Here is a 24,289-nt window from a genome sequence, read left to right as displayed (position 1 = left end):
GCAAACATTTTGTAGTATATTCGTTGGATGATGTTGGATGAATGCCATCCCTTAGTTCTGCTGCTATGATGACTGTGTAGTTAATTCAGGTAATCATTTTTGTTGCAGAGAGTGTAGGATCAGAATTTAATTACATCCTCCACAGAGTATTGTGTGAACAACTTATGCAACCATCCTTTCCCTTCTAAAACCGATATTTACATTTATTTCACATTTACAGTGATCCCAACACGGACTATACTAATGGCAATGGATTCACAACAGAAATGTGTGTACTGTGTACACAGATTGGTAGGTTACAGTTAATAGTTCTTTCTTAGTCAAGGAAATTTACATTTTACAAATTTACATTTTACAGTTCATTCTACACAATTACATTGAAAAAAATAAGTTCATGGTTAAATGCAACATTAGATCAGTGACAGTAACGAAATACTATTATTTCCTTTGTCAGAAATGTCTTGTGGTTGTGTAACGCAATGAACAAAATGTACCTCTCTATAATAATTTGGAGGGAAACTGATCACAAGATACAGGGGTTCAGGACTAAGCTCTGTCTAGCGCCTGGAGACAATTGTATTGTTTTGGCCCTATATAAATACAATGGAATTGAAGATGCAGAGTAGATACTGTCATTATGCACAGTAACACAAATACATAAATACATACAGTACTAATACAGTGGGGAAAATAAGTATTTGAACCCCTGCCGATTTCGCAAGTTTGGCCACTTGCAAAGAAATGTGTGATCTATAATTGTAATGGTAGGTGTATTTTAACAGTGAGAAATAGAATATCAACAAACAAATCCAGAAAACTGCATTTTATAACATTTATGACTTTATTTGTATTTGATGCAGAAAATAAGTACTTGAACCCCCAAGCAAACAGCAAGAATTCTGGCTCCCAATGACCAGTTATGTGCCCAAGAAGCACACAGATTAGTCCTCATTAGGCCTAACAAGGTACACCTGATCTCAACTGGTGACGTGTATAAAAGAAACCTGTCCAAAGAATCATACTTCACACCTTCAACCTCACCACCATGGGCAAGACCAAAGAGTTGACCAAGGAAGTCAGAGATAAGATTGTAGACCTGCACAAGGCTGGAATGGGTTACAAAACCATCGGCAAGCAGCTTGGTGAGAAGCAGACAACTATTGGTGCGATTATTCGCAAATGGAAGCAACACCAAACAACTGACCATCGCTCTAGGTCTGGGGCTCCATGCAAGATATCCCCTCGTGCGGTATCGGTGATCATCCGAAAGGTGCAGAATAACCCCAGAACTACACAGGGGGAGCTTGTGAATGATCTCAAGGCAGCTGGGACCACAGTCACCAAGAAAACCATTGGCAACACACTACGCCGTAATGGTTTGAAGTACTGCAGAACTCTCAAGGTCCCCCTGCTCAAGGAAGCACATGTACAGGGCCGTCTGAAGTTTGCCAATGAACACTTGAATGATTCTAAGGAGGATTGAGAGACAGGATGTGGTCAGATGAGACCAAAATCAAGCTCTTTGGCATCAACTCGACTTGCCACGTTTGGAGGGGGATGAATGCTGAATATGACACCATCCCCACCGTCAAGCATGGAGGTGGAAACATTATGCTTTGGGGCTGTTTCTCTGCCAAGGGTACAGGACGACTCCACTGCATCGAGAGGACTATGGATGGGGCCATGTAATGTGGAATATTGGTCTTGAACCTCATTCCCTCATTCCCTCCCATTGAAAACGCAACCTTAAGGATTTGGAGAGGATCTGCAAAGAGGAATGGACCAAAATCCCTCCTGAGATGTGTGTAAACCTGGTGACCAACTACAAGAAAATTCTGACGTCTGTGCTTGCCAACAAGGGTTATTCCACCAAGTACTAAGTCATGTTTTGCTAGGGGTTCAAATACTTATTTTCTGCATCAAATGCAAATTAAGTCATAAATGTTATAAAATGCAGTTTTCTGGATTTTTTTGTTGATATTCTGTTTCTCACTGTTAAAATACACCTACTATTACAATTATAGATCACACATTTCTTTGCAAGTGGCCAAACTTGCGAAATCGGCAGGGGTTCAAATACTTATTTTCCCCACTGTATATATGATCATATATCTCTCTCTCTCTCTCTCTCTCTCTATATAGAGGGAGAGAGAGAGGGAAAAAAGAAAAGTATTGCAGAATCTTTGTCCACTATACCTGAGTGAATTAGAGAGTGCAGCTTGAGGTAGTGTTCTGTTCTGAAATACTTTTTACAGGTCTGACACTTGAACTTCCCACCTAGTCCATGAGTGGAAAGATGCCGTCGGAAGTATCTTTCAGAGGGGAACACCTACAATAATGAATGGTTAAGTTTAAGTTTCATCAACATTTGATCATTTTGACACACAAGAACAAACCACATACACCTACTAACACTGATCGACACCAATGTGTTCATGTCCATAAAAAGTCATCCAATCACACCAGAGTAAGTAATGGTGTTCCCCAAGGCTCAGTCCTTGGACCACTGCTCTTCTCCTTGTACATGCTTCCCCTAGGTGTTGTCAATAAGCAAATGTGGAATTTACTTCCATTGCTATGCTGATGACACCCAACTTTACCTATCCATGAAACCTGATGAAATTGTACAGCTACCCAAGATAGAAGCCTGCCTGCAAGATGTAAAATTTTGGATGGCTAACAACTTCCTGCTCCTTAACTCAGATAAAACAGAGGTTATGATTGTAGGCCCTAAACAATTGAGAATGACACTATCTAGCCATCTACCCACACTCAATGGCATCTCATTAACATCTAACACTAGTATCAAAAACCTTGGTGTAATTATCAACCAAGACCTCCTACTTGACTTGCACATTAAACAGATATCAAAGACATAATTTTTTTCATCTACGCAATATTGCCAAAATCAGGTTCTATCCCAGAAAAACTAATCCGCGCTTTTATTACATCACGACTAGATTACTGCAATGCTCTCCTGTCCAGAAGCCTCCAGTTTATCAAGAAAATGTGTATAGTGTATGATCTAATTTCTCATGCCAGAGAGTTTGTTAATGTGATTGATATACCTATAGCTGATGTCATGCCAGAGAGTTAATGTGAGTGATATGCCTATAGCTGATGTCATGCCAGAGAGTTTAATGTGATTGATATGCCTATAGCTGTTGTCATGCCAGAGAGTTTAATGTGAGTGATATGCCTATAGCTGATGTCATGCCAGAGAGTTTAATGTGAGTGATATGCCTATAGCTGATGTCATGCCAGAGAGTTTAATGTGAGTGATATGCCTATAGCTGATGTCATGCCAGAGAGTTTAATGTGAGTGATATGCCTATAGCTGATGTCATGCCAGAGAGTTTAATGTGAGTGATATGCCTATAGCTGATGTCATGCCAGAGATTTTAATGTGAGTGATATGCCTATAGCTGATGTCATGCTCTTATGCAGCTTTATGGATCTGTTTCTGTCTTCCCGGAAAAGGAAGTCATCTCAGAGTTTACCTATAGTAAGAACATATGTACGTTTACAAGAGTTCATTTTGTTTCTATTCTTCTGGTTGACTATAAAGTTAATTGTGACCTCCCCCAATGGCTAACTCTTTTCCAAACCTACCTTTTGGCAATGAGGACAGGGGAAATGATGACAGGCTGTTAGAAGATGCGTCTCCAAGGCCTCCTGCGTTGAGTATTTACTCTGGCATTTGATGCACCTATTACACACAAATCACATCAAGAAATGAACTTAGACTTTTAAACTAGGTGACACATTTAAACTGATTTGCTAAAACAGATGCTAGCCTTCTTTCTGATGTTTTTCTTTAATCTCGTGCTGAAACATGAAGTGCTTTGCCACAATTTCCGGTCCCCAGTACCTTCGGAGTGGAAGGAAAATAGAGAATTGTATCTATGTTCTTCTTTATGTACTGCTCTTCACACAGGATAATCTGTGAGGCTAGTTGTTTGCAAACTTACTTGGCTTGGCAGTGACCTTTAGCACATTTGCCCGTAGCAGCAGAATTCCACAACCCTTTATTTTCCTGTTCTTAAGATAGTATAATACTGTTAAATCACTGAAGCATATTAGTTCATTTAGATACATTATGTTACAATATTGATTTACATGTCTGCACAGAATTATATCTGTTACATCAGTTTTACAATATTGTTTTTGATTTTACACTTTCAACACTGAACAGCGTCCTGAGCACTTACTAGAGCCTTGTGAAGCTCTTGTTAAGATTCTTTATTCACCCATTCCTCAACACAGTGAACAAAACAGAGGTTGGAATGCCTGTCCCTGACCCTTGCAATGTCAATACACCCTCTCCTGGTCCAGATAAGTAATGTCCCATCCATAGCAAACCAAATTCGCTTGCAAAATGTAGGAGTTTTAGAATGACATTGGATGACAGGAAAAGTTTACTCAAATAGCACTCCATTTGCTCCAAGTGCTGCATAACCATGCAACAGCAGTGGCCTTGCATGGAGGTCCACCCCCATGATCAGAAAAAGAGTGCTATATCAACAGAGGGCCGAGACCCAAATGGCAATGTGACCAAATCCAGCTGCACAGAGATATGTGGTGAGATAAAGGCTAAAATTTGCCTATTTCATTTGGAACCCAGTGCATTCCCTGAAAGAGGCAAACGCAATGTTCTGCAGTGTTGCTAGAAAGTTTGTGAGCCCCTTAGAACATTTTTAACATCATAACAATGCGACCTAAAATGTGATCAGATCAGATCAGTCCCACACCACAGTCCCTTTTGCTGCCTGTTTTAAGCCCATCCTATCAACATTCACCTTCGATCACCATCTCACTCCCTTCCCAAGCTGAACTAACAGGGTTTGAGTTGGGAGCTGAGCTCCCATAGATACAGTCTGATCTTCCTTATAAGCAATACAATCATGAAAGTGAGTGGGGCCGCTGAAAGCTTATGAGCAACCAATATTTCAATCACAAATAATGTACTTAGAAATTTAATGGTCATTATTACCAAAATAAATGAAAATGTCTGTGATCTAGAGAGCCTGGCTTCATATAAGTCAAATACATTGATTTCAGTTTGTAGAAGGAGGAACTGTCGGTTGCAATTTGACAAATATTGACATATGGCTTTGTTTTAATTCAAATCTACTTCATACAGGGATGAAGTAGCAGAATGTTCTAGCACAGTTTCTAGTCTAATGGTCTCTGATGTATGCTGAGAGTGCAGTTCTTTAACCCATGGTAAAACATAGCAAGCTCTTATGATTTTTATCTCCACACCCATTATTTTAAAGACCCCAATGAAACTCAGATTATCCCTAAAACACTGAGCCTAGCCTACATACAACATGTTTTTAAAGACCCCAATGAAACTCAGATTATCCCTAAGACACTGTACCTAGCCTACATACAACATTTTTTACATGCCCTCTCATTCCAGAAATGGAAATCGTGAGATAACGTTATATTTTAACTCACTGGTTCAATACCACATTATGTGAAAAGAACTTCACTTTGAATAGCATCAGTGTGTTTCAATTTACCCAGATTTAGGGACTTCATTCACATAGTCAAAACCCTATAGCAACTTTAAGATGTATTCCATACTACAACAGTGTTTTGAAATCTATGTTTTCCGTTTGTGTTTTCAAAAAGACTAGTTTTTAGAGCTCATCTGCGCCCACATAGAAACATAAATACAAGCGGAAATGCTGTTGCTAGCTACGTAATTTTGAAATCATTAATCATTTCTTGCATTATCTACTCTACAAATTACAGCCTACAACTAAACAAGATTTCTTATCAAAGCAATGACACTACGAGATGAGGTAAATCCGATAAATCATACATTTTTCAACGTCAGCAAAATGCGGTTTGGGCGAACAGAATTTCCTCAGTGAAGTGAACCTACCCTACTTAAAGTTGCTTGCATTTAGTGGCACTTCATATCAAACAAACCCAGAAAAGGTTTTAGCCGCTGATGGTTCCAATAGATTATGTCCTCCTCGTAGAGATAAAAAGAATTGGCTAACAACTATGATGAACTATGACAACTATGAAGCTTCACAGAGAATGACAGGTGATTGATTCATCGTCTTCACCTGTCCATGCGACGACGTAAGGGTTGTATTTTCAAAAAGTCTCCACTCTGAAACCCGTTTTCAAAAAATATGCATTTTCAGGCCCCGAAAATGCCAAAACAAAAAAACTTCTCAGTTTTCGCAAAAACTAAGTTATCTAACAAGAGTAATGTTAACAGGTTGGGATTGCCATGATATGGACACATAATGTCTAAGACTGTAGTCGCTGAGTTACGGGAGGAAACAGTAACAGTAGCGGTCAGGACAACCCTGGAACTAAAAATGATCTGGGAGCGGGGTTGGGGAAATGGGATGATTTCATAGAAACAAACTGTAGAGACAAGTGTTATTGAACCAGGCTTCCAAGTGCACCCGTGTAGTGTCAAGCCTGGACACTAAAGATGGACAAATAGAAGAGCCACTGCTGTGGACAAATCATTGCTGCGTAGACCTTTCGGTAGGTAGTCCCCCAGCAAACCGACTGATTAAAACAGGACTGGAACCCTGTATTGGCTTGAAGATAGCACCAAATTAACCAAAAGATTCACAAAAAACAAAGACCTATTGCAACTGTAATAATGGTGAACTTTTGCAGTGAGGAAAGTCTTTGTCATCCATATCAGCAAAATGTATATATGTACAGTATATAGTCAGCTGTCACTGACTCCAAAGATGGAAAATACTGACTCTGACCTGTACGAGGTGAGTTCTTTACGTTGGTTCCTCTGAGGGCAGAAGTTATGAGAGTACTGGTGCACCCCCAGTTCAAATAGTGAAGAGAACACCTTAGTACAAAGGTGGCAACGATACGTGAGGTGATCCTGGTGTGATCGGATATGCTCCAGGAACAGGTCAAGCTTCTGAAACGTCTGAGAACACACCTTCACCACACATTTGTACACCTACATTGACATAATCAGAAGGGAAAGGTTTGTGAGACCCCTTGAGACATATATGGTCAGGTGGTATGATACAATGGACACCAGACTACTGGAAAGCCATGCTGTTCATGTGATATGTACTGCAATATATTTACCTCTGGCAGAAGTGTGCTTACCTGTTCATTTTTGTGTTGGGTCATGTGGGACTTCAGACGAAAGTAATTGTTGAACTTGGCTGTGCAGAACTGGCACTGATAAGAGCTGTCAATCACAATGATCTGCTGGTTCCTCACTTGAGCTGCTGGTTTCTGCCTCGTCCCACAGTCTGCTTCACCGTGGCTCTTGGTCTCACCAATACATTCTGATTGTCCTGCAACCAAACCAAACCAACTTTGACTGACCACATTCAAGAGGTGCGTTTATATGAGGAAATTCTGTCAATCCGATTGGAATGATTCTGATTAGATTATTCGGAATGTGCTGTTTATGTTAATGCTACAAATATGATTAGATTAATAAGTGTTTTGACATGTCACAATATGCTAGTAGAGATCACTGGACTAATGGACAAAACTATTCTGCATGCATTATCTCCCATGCAAAACTAAAGAACCCTATGGCAAAAAGAATGGGTTTTCACAAAATCAACGGCAAAACAACGGCAGTAAAAAAACTTTTTGGAATTTAGTATCTGTTTATTATTATTATCTTATTTAACTGTTCTTTTTTGTATTTAACAGCTGTCTTGCATCAATATCCTATAGCGTAACTTATTATCTGTTTTTTATTATTATTATTATTATTATTATTAATAATAATCATATTTTTTTTAATATAACGGTTGTCTTGCATCAAAAAAAAGTCTGTCTACCAATATTCTTAAGCAGAAAAAATATGGACTTTAGAGTGGTATCTGTGGTTAACTTACAAACACCATGTTGTTTTCTGAAACCTACAGTTAACAACTTAGAAACCCCATGTTGTCTTCTGAAACCTACAGTTTACAACTTACAAACCTCATGTTGTTTTCTGAAACCTACAGTTAACAACTTAGAAACCCCATGTTCTAGCACCTAAAAATCTGATTTATTCTATGCAAATGAAGGCAATACATGTGTTTACTTAAGCTAACTAAGTGGTTGTTGTGAAACACAAATCTCGCGATCTGTACTCTGTACTCAGAAGTGGGCAGACTTACAGCAAGGGGGGTGCGGATTGAGGGGGAAACACGGAACAAGACACCTAAAGAACCAACTACAGGTCAAATACATTTTTTTTTATTAAAAGTTAAATTGCAGGTAATATGTGAGCCCACCTTGGAGATGGTGGTGGTTTAACTACAGTCTTAGCTTGAACTAGTCTTGAGATTTAGCCAAAAGTAGCAGAAATGTGAACTAGTCTTGAGATTTAGCCAAAAGTAGCAGAAATGTGAACTAGTCTTGAGATTTAGCCAAAAGTAGCAGAAATGTGAATTTGGGCCATTTACTGTATCTCAGTGACAAGGTGGCAAATTGCCAAAATAGGTGTTAGTCACAGGTACGTTTTCACTCCCCATTGTCAAAGGGAATGGCCCAACAGTCTGGAATGTCATCGCTTCTCAAAGCCATAATTTTACAAAGTCAGTGTGAATAAAAATGAGGAGAGAAGAAAGACCTTTGTACAGTTTATTGAAAATTCTGTAGTCCAAATCCAAACATGCAATGGATCAATGTGCAATTAGCAGAAACCGCAATCACAATTACAAAACCTGTAATGAACACTTATTATTAGCCCCATTGTTAGTGCCATTGAAGTACACAAGGATACAGGCATATGAATACCCATAGAAGCTGGTTTAAAAAAAAAAAAAAAAAGCGTTTTTGAAGTGTTTTTTTTTTCATTTCGTATGAAGTCAGCCATCTGAGTCTTCCTCCTGAGGCACCTCTCAAAAGGCCAATTCACACCAAAGATTTGGAAAGACACTAAACCGTTGCGGAATGATGAATTAATCATTGCAATCCATTGCAAGCCGTCTAATGCAAAAAATGTGTTGTGTCATATCACTATCACAGCAAGGTTTTAGAACGCTTGTACCCCATGGCTTTTGTGACATATTGTCACTCAGTCAGTCAAGACATGGCATTGTGGCAGAGTGGTATCATCTTATATGATTATGTAGTTTTCACAGCCACTGAACTTGAATCACAATTACCCAATCAGTGATGAACGATGCCAGACGACACACATTCAGTACCGATCCCCTTTGCTGTAAAACGACTGCACCCATTAACCTAGTTCACAGACTATCAATTCATCTGTTCATTTCCAGATGTTTGTTAGGCTATTTGTTTGGGTAGCCTATAATAGCACTATAATACTTTATTCCATTTGAGGGGTGATGTTTCTGGTGCAGTTTGTCTGCTTCTGACTGTCTGTAAGCAGGATCATGCAGAAACTACCAGCTCAAATTTCATGAAACTTGGTAGAAAGGTGTAGCATGGGTGAAGAAAGAACCCATTCAATTTTGGAGCGAATCCGACTAGCGGTGGTGTTTCCGGTGCGCCTGCAGTATGGCCGCAATGACGAGTGCTCCGTCGATGCTACCTAGCTTTCTGTTTGTTTTGTTATTGTTCATCATGAAGTGCTTTGAGAGGCTAGTCAACGGATCTGTAGTGGAAAGGGTCAGCTGCTTCAGGTTCCTCGGGGTGCATATCAGCGATGATCTCTCCTGGTCTGCTCACACAGACAAGGTGGTCAAAGCGGCCCGGAAACGTCTCTTTTTCTTGAGGAGACTGAAGAAGTCACAAACTTCTACTGATGTACAATGGAGAGCATTCTGACTGGTTGCATTACAGTGTGGTATGAGAGCTGCACATCCAGGGACCGCAAGGTCCTACGCAGTGTGGTCAGGTGTGCAGAGTTCATCATCGGCAAGGGGCTCCCAGCCCTGCAGGACACCTACCACACACGATGCCTCAGAAAACCTTGCAGGATTCTAAAAGACTGTTACCACCCATCCTACAGACTTTTTACTCCATTGCCATCTAGCAGGCAATACCGGAGCATTCGGTCTCATACACGTAGACTGGAGAACAGTTTCTTTCCGAGAGCCATCAGGCTTTTCAATGGACAGTGATTCACTTTCGCCACTTTATTCACTTGCCACTTTACACATTGACACTTTTAACTACTGTTTGCACTATCATTATTATTGCACTACCGTTATTCCCTAACTTGACTTGTGTTGTCTTGTCCCTTTGTATTGTATATTTAGTATAGTTAGTATATTTAGCATATTTTTAGTTTCTAGGTTAGTATAGGTTTATTATATGTATATTATATGTTTAGTATATTTATATTGTATATTTATTTTGTATATTTAGTAAAGTTAGTATATTTAGTATATTTTGCACATTTATAGTTTTGTACGTTAGTGTAGGTTTAGTATATGTTTAGCATAGATCAGAGTATTTATATGTTATATTATGTTACGTTGTTGTGCTGTGTCTTGTCACAAGAATTTCAGTGCCCAGTCTGCCTCTGTGTTGTTCTGTGCATCTGTCAATAAAACACTTGAACTTGAACATGAACTTGAACTAACGGGGCGCCTCCACAAATTTAGTTTCACTTCCGCTAACGTTGCAAGACACAGCATTTGGAGGTCTGTGCCCTCCGTGTGCCCTTCTAGTTACTTGTTGTGTGAGCTAAAGACTGAAGGCCCGACCAGGTTAAAATCACCGCCTCCATAAGAAATCCATTGACAAACTAAAGGCCTAGGCTACATATAGTGGCCTAATATAGAACGTAGGAACAGCCACCAAATCATGTAGAGGCCTCTGTACGTTCTAAAATAGAAATGACAAGCCATAATTCTTTGATTAAACACAGGAAAGTTACTGACAGTCTTTGGACATAATATAACATTATAATTGTTTTGTTGTCACCTGGGCCGGATTAACAACTAGGCTAAGGGGGGCCTAAGCCCCAGGGCCTGCAGGCTGGCAAAAGAAGTAGGCCTCAGGTTCTGTGCAAAAGAAGTAGGCCTCAGGTTCTGTGCAAATTTGTGGTCCATTAATTCCTTGTTACTGTGTGGGTGCAACAAGCAGGCTATGAGTATCTGGGTATCTGTCTGGTATTGTGTAGTCTACTCGGTCGATAGGCTGGTAGGCTATGAGTATCTGGGTATCGGTCTGGTATTGTGTAGTCTACTCGGTCGATAGGCTGGTAGGCTATGAGTATCTGGGTATCTGTCTGGTATTGTGTAGTCTACTCTGTCGATAGGCTGGTAGGACATGAGTATCTGGGTATCGGTCTGGTATTGTGTAGTCTACTCGGTCGATAGGCTGGTAGGATATGAGTATCTGGGTATCGGTCTGGTATTGTGTAGTCTACTCGGTCGATAGGCTGGTAGGCTACTCGTACTTGGTGATGGGGAAAGTAACCAATAGCCTACCATGATGCAGGTATAATAAAAACTGATTTCTGTGATGTCAGATAGCAATCAAACTGCATGTCAAAATAGAGAATTGATTCTCTCAGACAAGCTAAACTGAAACTGGTGGAAGACACCAAAAACAAAAGTACAAGCAGAATTTCTCAATATCTTCACTATATGTCCTATTCATTTTGCACATTATTTGATGGATAAAAAATGTGTCAACTTTTGAAAGGTTCAGGTACAAGGTTCAGGTACAAATCTGTTCAGGAATGTGAACTTACCAGTTTGTTCTCCGTCGACTTCTTGCTCAGATTGTTCTTGGTTTTGGTCACCACACAGGGGTAGCACCTTGATGGCGATGGGAAGGCGGGAGCCTGCACTGCCTGTGCCACTGGGCCAGACCTTATGTGTCTGCATGTGCTTCTTCACGTTGGACTTCTGGGCGAAGGCACGGCCACAAACAATACACTGAAAGGGCTTCTCACCTGTATGACTAGAGAGAGAATAGTCCTTGTCAGACTTCAAGTACAAAAAGGTGACACTGATAGATTCCAATACTCTCATGTGTGGATCTATAAACAAACATGGGCTGTTATCCAAATTGGGCAACTTCAAAAAACCTTTCCACTACCCAAAGATTCCTAAACAAGTTTTCAATGGAAGCATTAGTTTGGGAGATATTACTTGCCTTCGAATGTGTTGCTGGAGATCAAACTTTTTAGTGAAGACTTTTTCACAGAAATCACATTTCAGCCTCTGAATCTTTTCCTTTACCTGCTCTGTTGAGACAAATGTATTATGTTGCATTTTATTACAACTCATCTTCACCTTGTCAAATGTTTCATATTAATTCAATGTACAGCACATTGTATCTAGGGGATCTAGAAAATAAAAGACACAAGGTAGCATTGTTTTTAGTTTTTTTTAATATTTATTTTTGGGCTTTTTGCCTTAAATCAGATAGGATAGTGAAGGTTTGACAGGAAATGAGCTGGAGAGAACAGGTGGGGAGTGGGATCGGGAAATGGTTGCGGGTCGGATTCGAACCCGGGTCCCCCTGGGCGTACAAGCCTTTACATGGTCGGGGCTGCTGCTTGCGCCACAGCGTGGCATTGTAACCAGTAAATTGATATTTTGCATCTCTCCCAAGAACAATGAGAGTTAAAATCATTGTCCATTTTATGTAAATAATGTCAGCCATCTCAAAATATTTTTTTATTCACAGACACAGCGTGCTTTACACTGCTCATGAAAAATCAGTGTTGACCCCCAGCTACACTACACACACAAGTTCTGCACATTCAGTACAATCTGTGTGATACTGTGTAGGCTCCAAGGAATGGTAACTTTCAGCTGAATGACATTTCTTTTACGTTTAGATGCACGGAAACTGCAAAATAAATGTTCATTGGACTGCTTGCACTCCAAGTGCAAAATTCTCACATGCTCATAAGTTAAAAAAGCTACTTGCTTTTTTTATGGTCTACACGTATTGTACCCTTGACTTAAAGTGTTACAGTCCACGATTCATATCCCATACAGTTTTTGTCAAATTTAGCGAATTGCTCCTCACGGTCCTCTAGCTGTCAGTTCAGTGTTTGGCTCATAATGGCTCGGACCAAGCTATAAACAATCCTGTCCAATCAACACGGTGCTTCAGGAACAAGGAAGGGAGGGGTTGAGTTCAAATATCAACAACCTTTTGAGAAACCAAATCCGAATCTCTATGAGTCTATGGTTTGCACACCATGAAGTCAGTTATGTGCTTTGCTTGGAAATACAAAGGGTGCCTACGTAGCTTAGCTGTTTGGCCCCAGAAATGCATCAGGCCTATCCCTTATAAACAAAGCGAGTCATTGTTATCAACCAAGCAGGCCTTTTGCTTAAAAAGTCCAACCCTAGGTTGATTGAAGCCCATCCCCAGATGTGTTAAAACAAAACAAAAATATGTTATTTTGCACTACTGCAAAATTTGTCAGATTTCTGATTTCTGATTTCTCAATTTACAATCACATTACTGCTTTATGAATCACTATCGGCACAAGCAAATGTAGAAAATCGACTGTAATGCCAACAGTTGTGTAAAACGCGACAGTGTGCCAGTTGTGCATTAGCCTGGCACCATTTGACCTTAACGTGTACGGACAAAGACAAGATTAACGTGTCACGGGGACAAAGATTGCTGGGAGTGTTTAAGGTGAAAGCACTCTACCCTCATCCAAGCTGAAATATCTGTGACACATGTAGAAGACAGGGCCTCATTTACGTACATTTGAGTCCAGATGGTCCTCATTTGTGGTTCACCGATGGCGGAACAAGCTACCAAAAGCTATCAGAGCAGGGGGGTCCCTCTCTATATTCAAGAATGTCTTGAAGACTCATCTCTTCTGAGAGCACCTCCTTGCCTGTAACACCCTAACATGCCTAAACCCCGTTTCACATTATCTGTGTTGCACGGCGGCTGCATTACCTGTTGATTTTAATCTCGGCTCCCTCATTAACAGGTTAGAGCATGCGCCCTCATTAAAAATGAAACTACTGATTACAGCACCACAGAGATCATGTTTTTTTTCCACAGCAGGTATTTTAGCCATCAGAAAAGACAGTGAAACAATACTAACAGTAAGTGACAACTATTTGAAACTTAATGACGAGCTTAATCATAGTTATCAACAACAATCAAACAAAATCATCTGCTATTTCCCCAAGTATACTACCTTCCTGGTCTTTCTTGGTGCATCTGGATCGCTTGGGGATAATGACTTTCTCATATTCACACAAGTCGGTCAGGTTTGTCATGATGCATGTTTTTGACCCCTGTTTCCCAAAACTGTATACTGGAGGTGTTGTAAAGACCGGACTCTCCACACACTGGCTTGGGACCTAGGAGACATGAACTAGGTTATTACACAGGAAATAAGTTGCAGTCCAGATCTTTCATAGAGGAGCAAGCATGGAACACTACATTCATTAGATTGTTAGCAAAATTCTTACAATTAAGTAATGAACCTCAAATAAATCATTTTTAAAAATAAATTATGCAAACTATCTGAAATGTACCACTGAGCCAATGTACCATTAAGTCTGCTTTATTTCGCAAGTATACCTGAATGGGAGGGAAAGACTGTAGTCCCATAGCATGAACCTCACCACCGCTTCCACCTACTACTGGTGACAAGGTACTGTACACCTGGACAACTGAGTTGCTATTGTTAGATGACATCTGGGAGGAGGCTGTCTGGGATTGGTTGGGAGGAATCAGATTTGATGGCTGCTGTTGGTATGATGCACCTGCATGCATATTCAAAGTGTTCTGTGAAGATGCAAAAATAAATTTCACAGTTTAGATTGCATGTAACAAGCACTTTGTCTCTTAAAGCAACAGTAAGGAGTTTTGGTCTAAAGCTAACAATCTTAAGGCATACAAAACCTTCCAAACACCAACAGCACACAGTTAGCAGTGATAGAAGCTTGCTAGCATGTTATTTGATGTCTCCTGGGCCTGGCCATTCCGTGCTTTAAAAGCTTTTCTTACATTTTCATATGTTTTGGAGGGTGTGGAACTTTATGAAGCTTTAACCTTTACTTCACAAGATATTAGCTAGTGAAGTGCTAGGTTTTTGCTTTGAACATTATGGTGGGGAAACACTATATGACCAAGCTGTGCTGCTGTGGTGGTCACAAATAATATGGAAGTAGTATGCATGTCTGATTTGTACTGTTCTCTAAAATCCCTATCAAATAATCATACTGTGAACAAAAGCACAGTTTACTTTTGCTGGACTATGTGTGAAAACACATTATGACTGCAGTGACAAACTTGAATATGTGCGAAAACACATTATGACCACAGTGACAAACCGTTTTCATCCCTTGATGTGATTCTCTACGGACGTGAGTATTATATAAGCATAAAAAATGGCCTTAAACCATGTTTAAGCAGAGGGCAGGTGTTAATACCCCTCCACATCGTAACACAAAGCTTTTTCACAAAGGGAATGTCTTTTGAAGAAGAGAATAAGAACTATTTGTTTTCCTATATACCTACACATGCAAGCATACATTTTGACATGAATTTTACATTACAGTCCAAACGCATTGAAGCCTACTACATGAGTAGGCATATAGTAAATAGCCACTCACGCAAGTGGCCACATATTACTTCTCCTTCGTTAGAATTTCCATCTACTTCCAAACGGCAGGGCTTGCCTCAAAGTAAGGGAGTTCTACTTGGACCTGGGTGGAGTTTTGTTTACAGTGGACTTTCTGCACGTGGTAGTTCTCCTCCCTCAAAGCCTTATATGGTACTCCGTACTACACGTTTACGGACACATGGGATGGGCCTACACATAGAAGGAACGCCCAGGAACGCCCTCTCCGTCGTCTCCAGGGCCCTCGGAGAGCTCTCCCGTGCACCGTTGAGATTCCTGTCGATCCGTCATGCCGTGCTGTACAGCGACGGATACCCCTTGGCCGTGATTGGTCCGCCACGACATAATTTCCAAACGACATCATTTCCGGAATCTCACATTTCTGGACCTCGTGTTTGCTGTTTCATTCCCTATATATCACAATACCGCCATGTTTAAAATCCACAAAAAAACTTAAGAAGATGGAGATCACGAACATAGACATAGATATATGTCTATGATCACGAACATCGAAGAGTGCATTGCGGAAGAGGTCCGGAAATATCCTCACTTCTATAACACATCGCTAAAAGATTACAAAGATGCGCGAATGACTGCCAATTCTGCAGCGGTAGAGCTGGACACTAAAGACTGCGACTGTTTCCTGTTTCATTCCCTATATATCACAATACCGCCATATTTAAAACCCACATGAGCGCCAGCATCTGACAGAGTAGGTGCCAGCGCCCGGCAGGAGCAGACAGCAATTAAAATATTTTGTCCAAACAACCTTTGGACATATTCATTCATATCATATCATGGGACATATCCAACAGCCTCATTAGAATCTGCATCGACTATGATGCCATCTGACAAAAATATCTCCATACAGTTAATTTCTTTTAAACTTGCTTTATGATGCATTTGCCGCCTGTAATCAAGGACACATACAAATTCCCGCAACAGGAAGAAGGCTGTTATCCTAAATGTGAAGTTATTTTATTCTCCAAAAACGCCGACCCGAGCCCGACAGCAAGTAAAATATTTAGTCGCTCACACAAACAAGCCCCGTTAAACGCACAAGCGCGCACAAGAGGGAGATAAGCATATTGAAATAAAATTATTCACATTGCAAGATCGGAATGAAATGGCCTACACATTACACACGCTAGGCATCTGTATATGCCTAAATAAAACTCACGTTATATGCTACACCAGAAGAGGCACGAATAAAACAAGTCTTACCATTGAAGATCAGTTTTTTTCTTGAAAAATGTAGGCTAAGTACACGGCCACATTCGTTATAAAACTATCTACATAGTCCAACCATCGAGGTTTAATCCATGTTGTTGTGGAGAAAGAGGATGGCATCAATCATATTTCATTAAAGCTTCACACTTCTTACATTGGACATATCAAACAGCCTCATTAGAATCCGCATCGACTATGATGCCTTCCGACAGAAATATTTCCATACAGTACATTTCCCCTCATTAAGTGTCGTTTTAAACTCTCCAGATGACAGTTTCTTTTTTTTTTTTTTAAACGTTAAGTGCACAAAGTGATTTAATTTACTCTCAAAAACGAACTTCTGCATTATATGAAGCAAACATGTTCCAGTGTTGGGAAAGTTCACTTTCTACATGAACTAGTTCAGTTCATAGTTCACAAATTTTAGAATGAACTAGTTCAGTTCATAGTTTATAATTAAAAATTTAGAACTAAGTTCACAGCTCCAAAAAATGGAGTTCTTTTTTTCAATATGTTGCGAGTTATAATTTTTCGGCAATACCGCTCTCGGCCTCTACGCAACTCGGTGCACACACATTGTATTTGCTTAAAACACACAGCTGTCACGCGGCTATTACTGGACCAATACCTTTCAAACTCGGTGATATTATTCACAACTCATTTGTCCTTCATTCTATCAAATATGATTAAACGGCATATGGTATTGCACCCGTGAGGCAAGGGAGTAGAGTTTTGTTCAGTTATCTCTCTAGACTGATTACTGACCAACCTTCCACCTTTGAATAATGTAACTTATAAACACTTCGTTTTAAAGCGCTGTGGCCGTCCTTAAAATATGTGTCAATAAACGAACTTCTCCATCATGTGAAGCAGACAAGTTGACTTAACTACTTATTAAGATGTTTTAAATATGGAATGCTTTATCGCCAGGCCGCAGTCTCTCAATTTGCCAAGATGCTGATTATGGATTATCTGTGTGCTCTGCCCTGCTATTGTTTCTAACAATACAATATTTCTTTGTTTGAGTATGGTTGTTTAGTGCGATGGGGGTATATTATCGTTACTGTCTATAAAGGAAGACATTGCAACAGGAAAATCTCCTGCTCATCTCCATTTGCCCCCACCTGTCACGTCTCTGCGACCCACCAGTTGGGCTCTCCCCACACTTCGAGAAACGCTGTGGTAGGGGGATATTGATAGGGTGGTTGCAATAATAATAAAAAAAATATTATTATTTTAGTAATTGATACACATGAAGTTTAGTTTAAGGCAAAGGGTAGTGATGGATAAAGTTTTCTATAAAAAACAAGTGAAGTCTTTCATTCTCACTTTCCACTCTAAAACTATGGACTGAACTGAACTATGAACTGGTTCAGAATTTAAATGGTGAACTATGAACGTGAACTATTCATGTTTACTTGTTTGAACTGAACTTTGAACTGGTTCATGAGAGGTGTGAACTTGTACAACACTGTCAGCTTGTCGGTCTTGACGTTCAGATGCTGTGCCTAAACTAGCTATACCATCGTCTTGTCACATGATAAAATAGAGACTTGACATTGGACCACACCATACATATTACCCAGCAATCATCATTGCAAATCTGAATATGACAAAAATACCAAAAAAAATAAGATCGTATTCATTTCAGGGAATCGTTTTTTAATAGTTTTAATAGTGTATAAAAGATAAGCATATAATTTTGTTATAGAGTGCTACTATTTTCCCCACAAATAATACCTACCATGATAGAGATAAGTTTGCCCTTTCAGGTGGTTATATAGCATTAGACACACTCTTAAATATAATATCATGTGACTACACCTGCTGCACTTATCGTCTGACTAGTGACAGCTGGTAGGAGGGTCACACGTGTGATGGGAGGAGGGAGATAAACAACGACGATTTCTAACTTACAAAGACGTTGCAAAGCAACGTGTCTTCGACAAAAAACGCTTCTCCACCTACTGTTCTGATGGTGAATTGTTTTCAGCACCCCCAGCCTTCAGAGAACCATAAAGGCAACAGAAATGCTAATTAGTCCGTCCTATCCGTCCGCCCGCCCATCCGTAACGGAGTCGGAGTACCATTCTGGCACCTTAAGGTCATACAATCTTGCTGGTGGTGTCGAAGACAACCTAATGCTAACGAGTCTAAGTATGTAAATACAGTGTGTTTATCTAAGTTACTGATTGTGAAAAGCTAGGTTTCTGGTGTTTAAGTAAATACAAGTGACGTTAAGTTAAGCATTAAGTTATGCCTACTACAGCAGTAAAACTCAAGCTGTAACATTTCAGTGAGGTCACATAACATGGTCCCTTTTGTGGCATTGATGCCCTTGTGAAAATCATGTTCCTTGGCCACTGTTGCCTTGGTGCCTTGCATGTTGTGCCTTCATTTATTTATTTATTTTCTGAGAAACCGATATATGACATCAGAAACATTGGCATTGTAAATGTATCCGTTGCCTACTTTTGCAAGCTAATTGGAAATAGCCTATGACGCAAGACAAACGCTGCTGGCAGTTCTGGTTTTGATAGCATAGGCAATGCAATGTTCTCTCACGTTCTTGTTAATCAAATTAGGCTGGTAAACTCTAGAGCCATTAGCAATCCAATATATAATCCTAGTGTGAATGACATGGTGTTCTGATATCCAAACATTGCAGAATTATTGCAAAAATATTGTGTGCCACTAGCCAGATACGCCTTTACTTCTGTGATGCAAACATAAAGTTATCTAGTCAGCATACAGTCAGTATATATATTACTTTGTTCATCCGGTCGTTGCTATTTCAATGACAGTCTGCCACACCCTGCACCTGGGTCTACCACATAGCAGGCATACCTGTTTTTTTTTTGTCATTGGGTTTTCAACAGGGTTTTCAACTCTGTTCTACTGCGCACACTCTGGCAACAAATTTGGCAACACAGCAGAGGGATTTTAGCTACATCTCGATAGAACGGAAGGGCATGGAGCCACATGATCCACCTCTATATACAGTTGATGCTTGGAGCCACATGATCCACCTCTATACACAGTTGATGCATGGAGCCACATCATCCACCTCTATACACAGTTGATGCATAGAACCACATGGTCCACCTCTATATACAGTTGATGCATGGAGCCACATCGTCCACCTCTATATACAGTTGATGCTTGGAGCCACGTGATCCACCTCTATATACAGTTGATGCTTGGAGCCACGTGATCAACCTCTATATACAGTTGATGCTTGGAGCCACGTGATCCACCTCTATATACAGTTGATGCTTGGAGCCACGTGATCCACCTCTATATACAGTTGATGCATGGAGCCACATCGTCCACCTCTATATACAGTTGATGCTTGGAGCCACGTGATCCACCTCTATATACAGTTGATGCATGGAGCCACATCGTCCACCTCTATATACAGTTGATGCTTGGAGCCACGTGATCCACCTCTATATACAGTTGATGCTTGGAGCCACGTGGTCCACCTCTATATACATATATATTGATGCTTTGGATAAAAGTGTCTGCTAAATCCCAGACATTTACCAACACAGGCAAAATAAATACAACATGCAGCCTAAATTTTACAGTTTTCTCAAGACAGTTTGAAGGATCAATTAAGGGGACACTTAACCAGGGACGTGCACAGGGGGTGGCAAGGTTGCCCGGGCAACTGCCCGTTTGCCCTCCTCGAGACAAAGTGATGTAATAGTACATTTAAACAGCTGCAGAGTTTCATGTAGACCTAGATTTTAAAAAATCACCACCCAAAACATTTCATAAAGTAGCCTTATTCACTTCCAATCGATAAGCCTATGGGCAACAAGAGTGGAAGTCAGTAGGGGGAGGGCAAAATAACTAGTTTGGGCATGCCCCTTACTCTGTTTAATCTGCTGTACTGCACGCGACTGGCACCTGAGCCTGCATTTCTTTGCCTCAAGACACACGGTTGTCTTCTTCTGTGTCGATGAGTAACTGGTTTGACGTTGTCAGAAAAGGTGAGTTTTAAGTTGTAGAAATGTATAACAAATGAACAATCATCATCAAGTTTTATGAAATCAATTAAAATCTTCATAAATCTGTGCCCTTTTTTCAGGTCAGAGCAATGGCCCTTCAAAATTCCTGTGCACGTCCCGGCACTTAACACAATATAGAACTATGTCTTGTTCTGGTTAAAGAGCAAAGATAACACAATGTACAAGAAGCTGAGCTCACCTGTGTGGAGTTCTGTGATGTGGACATGGGTGGATCCATTGATGTAAAGGCTGAAATGGCCGACAAAAGAACTTCATCACACAGAACATTTCCCTGGACGAAAGTGTGAGTAAGAGGGGACTGAGGAACAGTTATATACGTAGAGACCTAATGCAGATAGGAGAAAACAAAAACAAAAATATAATGCTCAGGTTAAGAAACACTTAAAGCATTCTTTATGCCTGTTTCACACAAGAACACAGTAGAGATTTAAGTCAATACAGATACATAAACATTGCTTTTCGGGAACTCCTGGCATTACATCCAACCAACCACTGTACAGACTATGGTTAACTATGGTATTTTAACAATTGGGTTAACTAAATAATGTAATATTAATTCATTCTAGTGACTAATTAACAACAACAACATTTAAAATTTCAGCAAAGACATTCTTTTACTTTACCTTTACAAGCTCATTGTTGACAACAAAAGCAAAAGCTGCAAAAGCTATACATTTTTGGTTTAAGTACCTAGCTCTGTCCTGGGCATGACAATAAACTGCACTCGGGCAGATGAAGCTCGTGAGCGTGACAGACACAACAATCGTCTAAGGGAAGGAAAACCCGACAGAAAACCAACTGGCCCTCCAGGTTGGGGGTTGGGCTACAGGCCAATCACCTGTTCCCAGAAAACAAAGCTGATTACTGAAACTGCAACTATTCCAAATTCAATCTGCCTTGGCAAAGCCGCAACTGTCGACGGAGTCACAGCCAAATACATCATGATGTCACTGGGTCAAAGTCAAAGGGAAGCGCAGCGACCGACAAAGTCATTGGCAACACCAAAGACAATCACAAGGTTAGGATGCTGGAATGTGCATACCCTATACACAACAGCTCAAGCTGAACAAGTAGCAAGAGAAACGGACAAATATAGATTTGACATCTTAGGACTCAGTGAGACAAGGTGGACTGGGGCTGGCCGTACCAAGCTGGCAAATGACAGTACGTTGATTTACTCTGGAGAAGAGGAAGAACACCAAAGGGGTGTGGCCCTGATGATAAGCAAAGAAGCAAAGAAGAGCCTAATGGAATGTACACCAGTTAGCAGTCGAGTAATAAGCGCCTGATTCTACACATGCTTCAAGAAAATTACCATCACACAAACATATGCACCAAATAACGAGGCCACAGACGAAGACAAAAACTACTTTTACCACCAACTCCAAACGACTGTAGACAGATGTAACAAACACGACATTGTAATAGTGATGGGGGACCTGAATGCAAAAGTCGGAGACAACAACAAGGACATGGAGGTCATTGGAACCCATGGAATGGGGAGCAACTAAACTAAATAATGATTGTATGGTGGCAATGGGATGGCAACCAGAAGGGAAACGCACTGTAGGTTGCCCAAAGACAACCTGGAGACGAACAGTAGAGAAGGAAAGAGGACGTGAAGGATGGAGAAGCTGGAATGAGGTCCGAGGTCTGGCGAAGGACCGAGCAGAATGGGAAAAGAAAGGTGCAGCCTTATGCGCCTCATGGCGCGGAGTGAACTAACTTACTAACTACCTAGCTCTGAAGTTGCAAATGTGTTATATTAGATGAATTTAGGGTTATTTCATTGAATAAGTATCAAATGTGTTATATTAGATGAATTTAGGGTTATTTCATTGAATAAGTATCAAATGTGTTATATTAGATGAATGTAAGGTTATTACATTTTATAAGTATCACATGTTACGCATGTTTGGCCTAAATAAATTATCCACAATGGACTTGAGATGGTGTCATGTCATACTATCGTATCACACTGTAAGCACTAATAGTTCTGTCTTTTGGCAACACATGCCGGCCATTTTGCTTTAGCAGTACTGGATGGTTCCGGGTCAGCAAGGTCACTTCCTTTACCAGCCATCTTGCATCTAATGAGAGCATTGATTACGTCCGTTTTTTGATCCCTTGACATCTGTTAGCCATTAAGCCTTGGAGAAGCTCTGCTTGTAGGTGGAGTTCTTTGTCAAAATGTCATGGCCTTGTATGTGTGCGTATTTTGTGTTTTTTTGTAGCGTTTGTGAGGCTGTGTAGAATAAGCAGCTCACAACCCATTAGCCATGTTGTTACATTAGCTTATATAATAATTATAATTGTCAGATTTTAATAGCACAAGCGACACACTACAACACACGTGGATATATGGAGGCGACACAGGGCACACAGGACACACACACACGCAGGCCTGAGGTCGCTGTGAATTTCTGCTCTGCATTTTCACATCCCGGACTGTCCTTCCTCCAGGACCCCAGGAGCAGTGGGCAGCTTTTAAGCGCCCGGTGAAGTGAAGTGAAGTGAAGTGAAGTGAAGTGAACCGTCCGTCTTGGTCAGGGACGGACAGGAGAGTGTTCTATTGGCAGTCTATTGCAATAAGTGAATAGAGGGATACATGCAGCCTATTGCAATAAGTGAATAGAGGTAATACTATGACAGAAACATCAAGAAATAAATGGTAAGAAGCATGGGTTTGAGTCAGTTCTGAATTTCTAATACTGTTTTCAGACCAGATATGTTCAAATGTAGTGGGCATTATCCGGATAATGTTATTCATATCCCGCATACATTTCAGTTAAATCAATTAAGATTTGAGCCATTGGAGGTTGGGAGTTTTGACATTTACATTCATAAAATAAAAGTTTTTTTCATTCAAATCTGACGAGACCTATGAGGCTATCGTGATTAGTATGGAATGACCCAAAAGTTTTTATTTCCCTTTCACATCAAAATGAACTTGAACCTTTAACTATATAAAGGTATGAAAAATAACACCTACTTCACCTGCATGCATCTATAAACAGCACAAATTGATATTGAGCAGTGATACTGAAAGAACTCCCACTTGAGTGAGCTTACTTGTCTGTTAGCTGCGATGTGTGAGACTGAGCTGACGGACGACACAGCTGTGTAGGAGATGGTGGAGGCCACGGCCACAGAGGCCAGTGAGGTAGCGCTGGACTGGCACTGCTCTCGTTTATGAACCATGAAGGTGGGGAGAGTGTTGAACTGCTTCTTACATTTTCCACAGAGGAAGACATCATCATCATCTGTGAAAACCACAGGTCATAAAAAACTTCTTTTAATCAAGTTATTCACAGCAAATCAGAAACACAAAGCTAAAAACTCACCCATGGTTTGGATGGAGGAAGTACTTGGTTCACTCTGGGAGTCTGGGTCTGCAACACCCCCTTGACCATCCAACAAAGACTGAACTGCCAAAACTGTTTGGTTGTCCATCCCTTTATGACAAAAAAATGCATGTACAAATCACTGAGAATGCAACACACAAGGT

General features: G+C 40.4%; 1 protein-coding gene across 2 annotated transcripts in view; it reads right to left on the bottom strand.

The window, feature by feature from the left end:
• znf341 (zinc finger protein 341) overlaps window positions 1-24,289 on the bottom strand; it is a 47,864-nt gene that overhangs the window by 4,919 nt on the left and 18,656 nt on the right. The window contains exons 2-13 of one of the 2 annotated variants that reach the window (XM_031566785.2): window positions 24,126-24,236; window positions 23,854-24,044; window positions 20,960-21,106; window positions 14,470-14,676; window positions 14,081-14,246; window positions 12,052-12,142; window positions 11,645-11,856; window positions 7,240-7,316; window positions 7,123-7,152; window positions 6,759-6,967; window positions 3,613-3,709; window positions 2,197-2,329 (exon numbers count right to left, since the gene is read on the bottom strand). In XM_031566785.2, coding sequence (XP_031422645.1) covers window positions 2,197-2,329; window positions 3,613-3,709; window positions 6,759-6,967; window positions 7,123-7,152; window positions 7,240-7,316; window positions 11,645-11,856; window positions 12,052-12,142; window positions 14,081-14,246; window positions 14,470-14,676; window positions 20,960-21,106; window positions 23,854-24,044; window positions 24,126-24,236 — 1,671 coding nt within the window. Of the gene's footprint in view, window positions 1-2,196; window positions 2,330-3,612; window positions 3,710-6,758; window positions 6,968-7,122; window positions 7,317-11,644; window positions 11,857-12,051; window positions 12,143-14,080; window positions 14,247-14,469; window positions 14,677-20,959; window positions 21,107-23,853; window positions 24,045-24,125; window positions 24,237-24,289 lie in introns of both variants that reach the window. The other variant, XM_031566784.2, reaches the window with a different exon arrangement.

Source organism: Clupea harengus, chromosome 4 (genome assembly GCF_900700415.2).
Source record: "Clupea harengus chromosome 4, Ch_v2.0.2, whole genome shotgun sequence".
Lineage (NCBI taxonomy): Eukaryota > Metazoa > Chordata > Actinopteri > Clupeiformes > Clupeidae > Clupea > Clupea harengus.
Note: the sequence above shows the minus strand (reverse complement) of the source record. Positions and strands in the feature narration are given on the sequence as shown.